Below are 13,150 nucleotides of genomic sequence, written 5' to 3'. Positions count from 1 at the left end.
GGGATTACAAACATGTACTAGCATATCCAGCTCTAAAACTATCTTTACCAAATGCCAAGATTCCTACCTCCCTCATTCCAACCTTCCTGGAACCCATTCTGAACAGACCATATTAGTCCGATGAAAACATAGACCCATCAGAAGTTCTCAGGATTTCACCCACCTTCCTGTCTGCATCAAATCTGTTTGAAAAACAACACAAAGAAGCAACATTAAATGAGGTAAAAAGACAATGAAAGACGTTGTTTGTTGGTGATGTGTGGGTGCACCAGAGGATGGGTATATGTATGTTTATGTTATAACACATTACTATGCATATATAAACACATGTAATGTAAATACATTCAACTCAAATTAGCAAAACTCCACAAATGTAAAAATCAAATATGCTAAATCTGACCTAAACCACAGGTATTATATGGCTACTTCCTGGAAGGAGATATATTATCTATGTAACAAAGTCAGTTGTAAGTAACAAGAAACCATAGGCTACTACAAGCAGATTCTACTTTTCTGTAATGTAATGTAAATGCAAAGTTTACTCATCACCTCAGGACAATGGCCATGTTGCATGACTTCTACACAATACCCAGCACGCGCTCAACACTGGGAAACAGTAAATTTACAACTTAAGGAGGAAAACGGAGGCTTGCTTCACAGTGGTTTAATATGAACAGAGTTGAATATGACATTGTCTGACAGAAGAATGAACAGCTTGCTGAATAAAAGCCCCGAGTCAGGATATATACACAGCAGAAATGGGGCCTCAGAGTCTCAGCACTTGTGCACAATGAAAGAAGAAATGTTTAAAAAAATATCTGTAACAGAGGATACAAATCAAAAGGCAGCAAGGACACGGACACTGGTGAGGTGGGAAAGGGGCTGCTCAGCCCCCAGCATGGGCACAGCAGCTAGAGAGCTATCTCAAGGATCTTCAACAATGAGATGGGCTCCAAGACCATGTCAAAATCTAATCCTCATCTCTCAGACAAGGATCACATCAGAATCAGCAATCCTTTCCCCCCAAGGACTTACATAGAAAACACAAATCCTCCCACAATAAGGAGTCTAACCCGACGCCCCACTTTCACCTAGTACCAGAGTTAACTTGCTCTCATCCCACCATTTGGACAGACAGCAGGTCCCAGTAAACAAACCATCACCTTCCAAACAATAGCCTAGGAGAGCTGCCAGCCTCAAGAAGCTGCTTTAGCCTCTAAGATTGGGGAACTCTCTATCTAGCTGCTAGCTCTATTTCCATTTCTGGGAACAACACTGGAGTTCCATGGGAAACAAGTGCAGGCAGTTCAATAACCCTGTGACCAAGCCGGGGAAGGCAGCAGACAACTCTTGCCTCTGAGCCCCATTTGATAGCTCAAAGTGCTTAGGAGAAACCAGAAGCTGTGGTATGTGTGCTTCTGCCCTTGGAACAGCACTAAATGACATGGGAAAAGGAGGAATGGAAGGAGGAAAGTGATGTTGCTCTTCCTTACTACATAGAGAAACCTAGAACATGACCCCCTCCACCATTCAGGAAGTCACCTGGCAGTGGTAAGTTGCTCTTATTCCTCAAAACCCACAAAACTAACCCATAAATTCACAAGGGTTGAGGAGGGAGAACTGCTGGCCCATACTGACTCATTAGCTAGTGAGCAAAATGTAGACAGTCAGAGTAGGGAGCCATAAAGGGCTACGGGCTAGGCAATAGGAGCAGCCTACTACCCTATGGCTTTCTTGACTTTGCAGTAACCATGATGATGGGCCCATAATACCCATACACCCTGCTCCACATATCAGACTGGTTAAACTCTAGGAGGATTACTGCCATGAAAAACAACAAGGGAGAAAAAACAAACAAAAAAATTGCTGAGAAAACTGGGAACAGGCCTAGAAAAACAAGAAGTTTTGGGTCTCTACTACCTTCCCCCCCCAAAGGAAAATTGTCATGCAGGTAGGAAAAGCAGAGGTTCTCCCTGTTCAGTGTTCCTTGTGAAACCTAAGAATAAGAAAAAGCCCCTAGACTTGCAGCATCAGTAATATATCCCAGTGCCTCACCAGCACAAACCCCCCACCCTCCAAGGTTAGCCTTCTGACATGGGTAAAATGCCCAAAAATTGCCTTCCACTCCAATCCCTCCCCCACCCCAACCCCAAGCAAAGAGCATCTGCCTGTGGTTTCCCACCTCTCTTCAGAGAAGAGATACTAGCACAGTGCCCACATGGTTTAGTCTGGTACCAAGGGACACAATGCAAGACAGTCTATCAGGCCAGGGGATGGGCAGCCAACTTCAGATCAAAAAGAGAGAGAGGCTTAGTGTAAAAACCAATGTCATTTCAGCAGGTAAAGTTGAGGGCAAGTGGTGAGAGGGACTCCTACTGGCGCACCTTCCCAGGGACGTAGTTCCTATCAATTGCCTCCTCCTGCAGGAACATGTGTAGACAGCGTTCATTCTGAGCCAGTGGGTGCCCAGCAATTCTATAAAGAGACCAAAAAGGTTATCAGTAGTTTCTGGGATCAGAAAGAATTGGCAGGGGAATAGGAATGTGAAGAGAGGACAAAGGGCATGGTCAGCCTTTAGGTTTGAGACTCTAGAGGACAGCAGTGAAGTATGACATAAACCTTAATATTGTAGAAGGGAAATGGAACAGAAGGACAGTGTAGGGAAATTCTAGTTAAAAGGGTTAACATGCATTACACTCTCAGGCCTTGACATACAGGATCAGAGTTTTACTATCCAGTTTGCTCGCTACATCATATTACCTATTACAAAAAGACAAAGAAAAAAATGTAGAAAGATCATGATGGGCTGGGAGTATAATAGCTTAGAGGTGCTTGCCTAGCATACACAAGGCTCTGGAATCAATCCCCAGCAAAAAGGGAAAGAGGACAGTATGGAACAAAGAAGGGGGAGGGGAGAAAAGTGGGCAGGGGAGATAGGGGAGAGAGATTTCATGATGACACAGTAAACAGAGCAGCCAGGAAATTGACTTACTTGTTAATAAACTGTTCGAGGCCCTGCCTCCTTTCTTCAATGAAAGATTCCTCAAAGATCCCTTCATCTCCTCGGAAAGGGAGCTGCCGCTTCAAGGCTTTCCCAGGCAGTGGTGGTACTACAATCTGCGGTCAAATAGCAGCCCAGTTGAAGAGGGCAAGAAAGCAAATAAGATGGTAAAGGGCTCACTCGCGCTCTCTTGTGCTCTCTCTCTCTTGTGCTCTCTCTCTCTCTCTCCCTTTCCCGAGACCCACTTCTCAAACTGTCTGCACAGCCAAGGATGACCTTGAACTTCTGATCCTCCTGGCTTTGCCTGCCAGGGAAACTGTGTATCTCAATTCTTTTTGGCCTGGGATCCACCATGCCTAGGTCCAGCTAAGGCCTTAGAACAGTAAGGCTAGCTCATGTGGATCAACTTGATTTCTGTAAGACAGATTTACCATCTCAAAAGAAAGGAAACTCCAAGCACTGTTCACTTTCCTCAACAATCCAGCACCATCCAAGCATTTAGCTAAGCTTTTCTTGACATGTTTTTACACTTATAGAAGTTTATTAACTTTACAAACTACAAAACAAAACAATAAAAACTATTGTTTATGGGGCTGAAGAGATGGCTCATCAGGTAAGAACACTGGCTACACAAGCATGAGGACATGAATATGGACTCCAGGACCCAAACCAAAAAGTCCAGTTGGGGGGGGGGGACGGTAGAGACAGAAGGATCACTGGAGATTGCCGGCCTAGTTCCAAATTCAGTGAGAAATCCTGTCTAAAATGTGTGAAGCAGGACACACAATTTAGTCCTCTAGCCTGTATGTACTGTGTGTGCCCTTACACCATATACAACACACACACATTTAAAAATAATACAGTCATCCAAGCAGTGATGGTGCAGGTCTTTAATCCCAGCATTTGGGAGATAGCTGGATCTCTGAGTTCAAGGCTAACCGGGTTTACAGAGCTAGATCCAGGACAGCCAGGGCGACAAAAAGGAACAATACTGAAAACAACAAGAAAAAAACAACAATAACAAAACTCTGCCCTAAACCTCTAAGTTTCAAAGGAACCAATATATTGGGATTGCGTCTATAAGAATGTGTTCACCCTTCCTACCTACTTCAAGACTTTATGAGCTGTGACCTTATACCCTCCAAGCCTATACAGATTGCCTACTCCAATGGTTCTAATTAGGGGATGAGCTATACCTTACTATCTCGCTCCAATTCATTTTTCAGCCACTCAAAGTCACTGTAGCGTCGCCGTACACATGATTCTTTCAGCTTGAAGATGGGTAGGTTTGTCTACAGGGAAGAAAGAATGAGTGAAGAAAAGCTAGGTGTTGTGGCATGCACTTTTAACACTCAAGAGGCTGAGGCAGGAGGATCAGCAGTTTGATGTCAACCTAGGCCACATAGGGAATGCCAGATCAGCCTAGGCAACATGGTGAGACACTACTGCAAAAATACAAACCAACCAAACTGAAAATGGGCAATAAGTTCTATTCAACCAACCTGTGGGGCCCACCTGTCAGAACCACTGGAAGTCTCAATGAAGAAACAGTTCCTCTGTTTCTCAGTGGTAGGTCACTTACCTAATCCATATGAGCACCAGGGTTTGACTCTCAGCATCACAAAAAAGAAAAATTGATCCTATGGACCATATACCTGAAATTTTTCCTAAGCACCACGAGGTATATATTAACCCCTACCATAACCAATCTTACCATAGTTGGGGATCAGAAGTCCCTTGCTGGGGCTGAAGAGTATATATAGCTCAGTGGTAAGAGCACTTGACTAGCATGCCCAAGGCTCTTGGTTCCACCCCATAAACACACAGATAAAATTCTTTGCTACTTAAATTTGTCTTACAGAGAAGACTTACAGTCATGTTCGAATGTACATTACATCGATAAATCATGTGTTGTCTTAGAGTGTCCTCTAAGGCTCCCCTGTCTGGAGATGTGCTTCCCTTTCTATCTCTGTGATATGGAGGGAAGTCTTTGGGAACAACTAGAAGTAAAGCATTTCCAACAGATGTTTACTATCCTGTGATATAAAAATACCTGCAGTGGGAATGAGAAGTGGAAGCTCAGCCATGAAGAAAAAGCTCAATCAGGAACTCCAGCTGACTGCCTAACTTCCCCGGATAGTTTCTGCTGGACCTTAAAGGTGCCTGACTTGACGATGCTATTTGTTGGTTTTTGTTGCTATTTGTCCTTCTACTTGGAAGCCTCACCTGAGGTGACACTCTACTGTCTGGGACTGTTTGAGGAACTCCAGCTGGCTGCCTTAAAGGTGCTTCCCCAGTCAATTTCTGCTGGTTGAGTACCTGACTTGATAATGTTTTGCTATCTGTCTATCTCTTGCTATTTATTCTTTTACTCTGACTTGTCACACAATTAAACTCACTCATTCAAAATCAAAAGTACGGCTATTTCAGATCATTCTCTAGACTTCCAAGGCATGCTTCCCTCTGCCTTCTTATCCCAATCGTTCCTATAAGTCCTACCTCAATTCTCACTTCATTCAGAAAAATTTTCCTGATAATACCAGCTGGGTATATTGTGGTCTACCTCCTCCCTGTTATACTTTACTTGAGACCCTGTCTATAGCATAGGCCGACTTCAAACTTCCTACACCTCCAAGGATAACCTTGAACTTTTGTCTTCCTGCCTCCTCATGAAATTGCAGGTGTGTACTACCATACCCAGTTCATGCAGTGCTGGGCATCAAACCCAGGGCTATCTATATACATGCTAGGCAAATACATACCAGCTGAAACACACCCACATCCCCATTTTTAAGGGTTTTGTTATGCAGATGACCTTGAACTTCTGATCCTTCCATCTCCACAGTTTATAAAATGTCGCATTACTAGGTTTTCTTCACACTATTTTATGCATCCTGTATGTTGTCTACATGACTAAGTGATGATCTCAAGATCAACCACATGAACCGGGAGGTGGTGGTACATGCCTTTAATCCCAGCACTCCGGAGGTAGAGACAGGTGGAACTCTGCCTTAGAGGCCAGCCTGGTCTACAGAGCAAATTACAGGACAGGCTCCAAAGCTACAGAGAAATCCTATCTCAAAAAACAAGAAAAACAAAACAAAAAACAAAAAAGAAGAGTTCGACCACATGACTGTGCGCGGTGGTGTATCCCTTTAATCCCAGCACTCAGGAGGCAGAGGCAGGCAGATCTCTGTGAGTTTGAGATCAAGCCACTACAGAGAGTTCTAGACTTGCCAGTATGACACAGTGAGACACTGTCTCAAAAAAAAAAATCAACACATGACTTTTTCTTCTCCCAAAATGTAAGTTAGCAATACTCAATAGAAACTAGAAACTTAACTAGAAAGTTACCCCTTTTACCTAAAAAATACAGAATGAACAGCCTCCATATAAGTTAGCTTTCTGTAGCTTCCTCATTCCTACATCTTAGTCACTGAGAAGACCCCTCAGGCTCTAGTGGTGAGGAACTTATAACACATAAAAAGACCAACTCTTCACTCCTGTCTATAAGTTCTAAATGAAAATGGTCAAATACATATATTAATCTAGACCATATTTCTTGCCAGGCAATTCAGAGCAATGGGTGGAACCATCTCTTTTTTCTCAACACAACTGCTTCTTGATAAGAAAGGAGCATCTGAGCCGGGTGGTGGTGAAGCATGCCTTTAATCCCAACACTCAGGATACAAAAGCAGGCCGATCTCTGTGAGTTCGAGGCCAGCCTGGTCTACAAGAGCTAGTTCCAGGACAGTCTCCAAAGCTACAGAGAAACCCTGTCTCGAAAAGCCAAAAAAGGAAAAAAAAAAGGAGCATCTGGTAGAGCTTCAGATGGTTGTTACTACATTATTTTTACAGTCCACAAATCCTGAAGTCACCTCCCCAGGCAATTACTGGCCAGCTGACATTAGCTCCAACTCTACCCCAAATCTTCAAGGTTCAAGAAATATCAATAGGTTTACATGGAGTCTGCTATATATAACATTTTGTCATCTAAACAATTCTTTAAAAGAGTAAACAAAATGAGAGAGTCAGCTTTCTTTAGAGTGCGGCCCCCAGGTATGCCCACAATGCTCCCTCCAGTGGATGGCCCTGTACCCAGAAGTATATGGTCAACACAATAGTTTAGTTTGGTTTTTAAAGGCAACACAAAGTTGGAGAGAGAGGGAGGTAAAGATAGATCAGGAAGGAATTAGGAGGAGAGTAGGAGTGAACAATGTCAAAATGTATTGGATGAAATTCTCAAAGAACCAAACTATTTTTAAAAAGGAAGAAACAAGGGAAAGGGTGGGGCAGGAGGAGGGGAGGGAGTGGGAATGGGGAAAGCTATGTAAAATGAGAAAAGATTGTACTAAAAAAATTCTTAATAAAAAAATCAAAAATGTTTTTATTTAAATATTTTTTTTAAAAAAAAGGAAGAAACAAGTAACCTAACAGGATGGCTAAGTGGAAATAGGAGGGTCAGTAGTTCAAAGTCATCCTCAGCTACACATTGAGTTTTAGGCCAGCCTAGGCTACATGAAACTCAGAAAAGAAAAACAAAACAAAAGAATAAATACAAAACTGGAGGCTGATGAGATATCTGGGCAAGTAAAGGTGCTTGCATCAGAATCTGACACCCCAAGTTCCAGTTCTAGGACCTATATGGTAGGAGAGAACCAAGTCCTGCAAGTTGTCCTCTGACGTGTGCTGCAACCCTTCCTCTGAACACAAAATAAATACATAGAGATGTAATTTGAAAAATTTAAAGAGGCCAGGCAGTGGTGAGGCACACCTTTAATCCTAGCACTCAGGAGGCAGAGGCAGGCAGATCTCTGTGAGTTCAAGGCCAGCCTGGTCTACAGAGTTTCAGGACAGACTCCAAAGCTACACAGAGAAATCCTGTCTCAGAAATTCAAAAAACTTAAGGGGCTGGAAAGATGGTTCGGTGTTTAAGATCACTTGTTCTTCCAGAGGACGCGGGTTCAAGTCCAGCACCATGTGGTGGCTCACAGCTGTCTGTAACTCCAGTTCCAGGATGCAAGTGATACACAGATAGATGTTTAAGTAAAACACTCATACACACAAAATAAATAATTTTTTAAAGTTTTTAATTTTTAAAACTGTCATTTTATGGGCTTTGTTTAACTAAAAACAAAAAAAACCCTATTCTTTCCTTACCCCCAAAGGATGATGAAAATACTGTCCTTCCATCTCAGCACCTAGCCTTCTAAGAAAACAGCTTCTACATAGTTTAGTGTCTGGTCTGCAAACTACGAATCATATGAGGAAGCAGGAATTGTATAATACAGGATATTGAGGGTTTGGGGGTTCTGTTCAACACAAAATACAGTGAAAGGAGAAGAAAAAACACAAAAATCAAGCCCACAATGACACATCCATATGAACCAGGTGCAGTGGCGCATGCCTTTAACCCCAGCACTTGGGAGGAAAAGGCAGGCAAATCTCTTGAGTTTGAGGCCAGCCTGGTCTACAAAGTGCATTCCAGGACAGTCAGGGCAACACAGAGAAACCCTGTCTCAGGGGAAAAAAAGAAACATCCATATGAATGTGTATAAGGATGTGAGGACCACCATAGCACCTCTCCAGACTCCTCAGGCAAGCAGGATCCATTTCTGAATAAAATTAAAGAGAATAGCTTCATCAATATTTATTTTACAGAGCTAAAGGTGTAGATCAATGGAAGAGTGTGTCCTCGGCATGCATGAGGCCAGAATTAAATCCCTGGCACCAGAAAAATAAATACAAATGGTTTTATAGATTTTTCCAAAAATCAGAGTTCAATACAAGAGTGGAAGCCTCAAATCAACTGGAACTCACAGAAAGAAGAACCACCACATTATACAACTAGAACTGTGGAAGGGACTGGTGAAAAAGTTCTAGGTACACTTTGCATACTAAGTTTTGCAACTAAGCCTTAACAAAGTAGTGCAAAGAACATGGACTTTGGAGTTAGAGACTTAGTTTCAAATCCCAGCCCCTATCTGACACTTTTATATACACTTGGGAAAATTACTAAAACTACATGTTTCCTAATTTCTACTTTTCAAAATGTATACAGAAACTAAAGCCTACCCAGGTATAGCCAGGTAGTGGTGGTACATGTCTTTAATCCCAGCACTTGGGAAGCAGAGGCAGGTAGATCTCTGTGAGTTTGAGGCCAGCCTGGTCTACAGAGCGAGTGCCAGAACAGGCTCCAAAGCTACACAGAGAAACCCTGTGTTGAAAAACAAACAAACAAAAAACTATCTAGGTGTCGCAACAGACAACTTTAATTACAGCACTCGGGAGGTAGAGGCAGGCAGATCTCTGAGTTGGAGGCCAGTCTGGTCTACAGAATGAGTTCCAGGACAGCTAGGGCTGTTACACAGAGAAACCCCGTTTCAGAATAAAAAAAAAAAACTTAAAAAAGAAAAAAAGCCAGGCGGTGGTGGCGCACGCCTTCAATCCCAGCACTCGGGAGGCAGGCAGATCTCCGTGAGTTCAAGGCCAGCCTGGTCTACAAGAGCTAGTTGCAGGACAGGCTCCAAAGCTACAGAGAAACCCTGTCTCAAAAAAACAGAAAAAAAGGAAACTAAAGCCTAGTTTGTGCCTGACCCATTGTAGGGACTAGATGGATGGTCTCTATTGTTATCAGAATAAAGTAGAGAACGATTTCCTCACTATTCCTTAAGGCTCCCATGCATTTAAACAAAGTCTCCAAAACCCTAAAAGCAGTCTTTATACTGCCTGAGCAAGTTAAACTTAAGTTTCCTGAGTAATTAAGCCTTTCTCCATTAACACTCCTCTTTTAGCGTAGTTTAAAGAACATAAATCCCACGCTTCTCCAAAGCGATCATTTCAAATAGTCTCGTCTCCAGAAGACAAGGGCTCTCATGCAGTTTTCACTGGCCCTGGGTTTGGAGAGGACCGCTTCTTCCTAAGAATGTCAAGCACAGGCAGAACATTCTCGTTCAATTCTTCTAAAAAATGAGAGCACCATATGCCTCTTGGATCTTCAATGGTATTCAAGAGGGATGCTCTTCACAAAGACTATCCTGGCTCTCTAAACAGAGAAGAAAACACAAAGAAAACTAAAAAAAAAATGGTTCTCAATATTTGTAGCCTGTTCCACTTCAACTGGGGAAAAAAATACTTATGAACCATGTACTTTATCTGCACATTCCATCCTTGTACTATGGACTAAGCACTGTGGACTAAGAGAATAAAGTCCCCTAGGGTGCAAAATGGAAGAAGTCATTCCTAGAGCCATTCTGAAATACCATGTATTAAAGTAAATACAGACCAGGGACAGAAAAGGCAAATAGCCTTTTACAAAAAAAAAAATCTCAAGTGAGAGCCAATAAAAACTGAAGTAAACATTCTGGATACTTCAAATCTAAAGGATCAGCAGAGGATGGGAGCAGCAACTGACAATCCACCAATCCCAGTGCAGGGCCAGGCTTCACGTAAGACACAGCATTGTGGTACCTAAGAAACTCAAACATAAAACATTTCTCTCTTTCAGATGTAATTCTTAGAAAAGTCAACAAAGCGTTCGGTCTCCTCGGGGTTCCTTTCTACTTCTGCTCTCTCTCACAAGCCCACTGTCTCCCTTTCTGGTGTGTTTCCTCGAACTAAAAGGTTTGCTTAACTCCATCCCAGAGAGATCTCATTAGGAAGAAGCCCAGCCTTCCCGCCCCCCCTTCAGAATGACTTCCATAACCTAGTTTAGTTATGGGACCCAGCGACACATCGCCTTGGCTTTCCATCCCCCCCCCCCGCAGCCTTCTTCCACCCTCCCCTTTCGTCCTTCTGTCAATCATGATTCCAATCTACTTGAATTCCTCACTAATCTTTGTCCATCCTCCACACCCTGTCCAGCCACGCTCCCCTGCCTCGTGAGTACTTGTTTTCCTTCACCGCCCCCCCCCCGCCCCCGCCCGAAGTCCCCTCTGGAGTTTTGTGTACCCCCAGGCCACAACTGAGTCTGCAGCCCTCTCTCTAAACCTTTCATGCCCTAACCCTCACATGACCCCCTCCAAGCTTGCCCGCCGTTAGTCGTCCCCCATACCCCCTCCCCTGCCGCGTCGTCCTCCCTCAGCTGTCTCCCTCACCCCGTGACTCACCCGCATGCGAACCTCATAGGTGGTGAAGCGCGCGCGGCCCACGCCCACCGTCTGTGGATTAAAGATGTCTATCTCCAGGAAGTTACTTGGCGGCCCGTAAGCATCGGTCAGGTCCTGCGGCTTCGAGTTAAGGCGCCGAGTGTCAGCCACGGCCGTGTCCGACATCTTTCCGAAGAAGAGACCGGTACCGGCGAAGGGGGTGGGGGACAGAGGCCTGAGGCAAGAGCGCGCACGGCCCCTCCCGCTTGCAAAATAATCAGCCAACCCACAGACGGCGGCGACGCGCACGCGCGCACGCATGCGCGCACGCACACACCGCCCGACTCTCGGGCCCGTCGCCCTGAGTGGCCGCCATGCTGACTAGGGCTTGTACTTTATGATGAAAGCGTCATTCAGATTTCCGGGTGGGACTGGCAGCTGCCCCGGAACCTGCATCTCTAATACTCCCTGTCCAATACTTGGAGAAGCGCCACACGCAGACTCCGCCAATCTGTGTTCCTCAATCCCAGAAACAGTCTCATCCCGTGCATCAATCAGCAGTGGGCACTGCCCCGCAAGCTGTTATCCTAAAGTGATAGGCTGAAACCCCAGGTCCTGAATAAGTACGGATTTTCCATGAAAATAGAAGGTGGGGTTCCAACAACAGTACCAAAAACGTAGAATGCAGCCCCACTGCTTGTGCCACCGATAAGTTTCAGTTCAAGCTACACACAGTTGAGCATTCGGCAAGCAGTACATTATGGTGCCAGGGAAGCAGCAAGCTCGAATTGGGTAAACAGTAATGATTTCAGAATCTTGCTTTTCAGGAATAGTGGGTGTATCTTCATTCTCCACATGTTGCTACGTAACCACTAATTCTACTAATTCCAGGTGTACTCATTTATTTTAGGATGTTTATTAACTTCTGTCTATATTCTGAAGAACCCCATCCATACTTGGCTATGCTCAGAGCTTGCTTGCGACCTAGGATGAAGATACGTGTCTACATGAGAATATCTCTAGAAAAACATATATACGTGTGTGGAAAATGCATTCGCACATATGTACATGCTGAGACAGTGTCTTACCTTTATCCCAGCTGGCCAGGAACTTGCTATGTAAGCCAAGGTAGCCTCAAACTTATAGCAATGCTCCTGAATCCTGGTGTTACTGGTCTCTGTCACCATGTCCAGCTAGAAATAGTATTTGTGGTTGTTTTTTATAGTTTTGAAACATTGTCTTGTGTATTCCAGGCTGATTTAAAACTTTCTTGTGTCTGAGAGTGACCTTGAACTTCTGACCCTCCTGCTTGTACCTCCCAAATGCTGGGATTACAGGAATACTCCATTAGACGCAGTTTTGTGCAGTGCTGGAGATCAGATCCAGAATCTAACAAATAAGCTATATCCCCAGTTGTTAAATAAACTTTTTTTTTTTTTTTTTTTTTTTTTTTGCTTTTCGAGACAGGGTTTCTCTGTGGCTTTGGAGCCTGTCCTGGAACTAGCTCTGTAGACCAGGCTGGTCTCGAACTCACAAAGATCCGCCTGCCTCTGCCTCCCGAGTGCTGGGATTTAAGGCGTGCGCCACCATCGCCCGGCTAAATAAACATTTTTTAAGACTCATTTATACATGTCCCACATTTTGGGAGGGGGGGGGATTCGAGACAGGGTTTCTGTATGTAACAGTCTTAGCTGTCCTGGAACTAACTCTGTACATCAGGCTGGTATCAAAACATTTCCCATGTTTTTAAAAGATTATTTTATTATTTTAATTTTTAAGTAAGTATTTTTATGTGTCTACATATTTTGCTGAATTTATGGCCATGAACCATGTGCATGCAATGCCTGAGGAGTCCAGAAGAGAATGTCAGATTGCTGGATCTTAAGTTACAGATAGATCTGAACCACCATGTAGGTGCTGGGAATCAAAGCTGGGTCCTCTGCAAGAGCAGCCAGTGCTCTTAACCACTGAGCCATCTCTCCAGCCCTACATGTCCCATATTAAGGGGTAGACAAGTGGGAATTTTAGGACATCTTTCCTTCACCCTTCACCTAACCTCCTA

The 13,150-nt window shown here is 43.9% G+C and overlaps 1 protein-coding gene across 1 annotated transcript; it reads right to left on the bottom strand.

Moving 5' to 3' along the window:
- Positions 1 to 649: 649 nt before the first annotated feature.
- On the bottom strand, positions 650 to 11,392 carry Snx12 (sorting nexin 12). Its single transcript, XM_075956830.1, has 4 exons — positions 11,110 to 11,392; positions 4,198 to 4,293; positions 2,993 to 3,117; positions 650 to 2,475 (listed from the first exon to the last, which is right to left on the bottom strand). The coding sequence occupies exons 1-4, from the start codon at positions 11,272 to 11,274 to the stop codon at positions 2,373 to 2,375; spliced, it is 489 nt and encodes a 162-aa protein (XP_075812945.1). The 5' UTR covers positions 11,275 to 11,392; the 3' UTR covers positions 650 to 2,372.
- Between the last annotated feature and the right edge of the window lie 1,758 nt (positions 11,393 to 13,150).

Source organism: Microtus pennsylvanicus, chromosome X (assembly GCF_037038515.1).
Source record: "Microtus pennsylvanicus isolate mMicPen1 chromosome X, mMicPen1.hap1, whole genome shotgun sequence".
Lineage (NCBI taxonomy): Eukaryota > Metazoa > Chordata > Mammalia > Rodentia > Cricetidae > Microtus > Microtus pennsylvanicus.
Note: the sequence above shows the minus strand (reverse complement) of the source record. Positions and strands in the feature narration are given on the sequence as shown.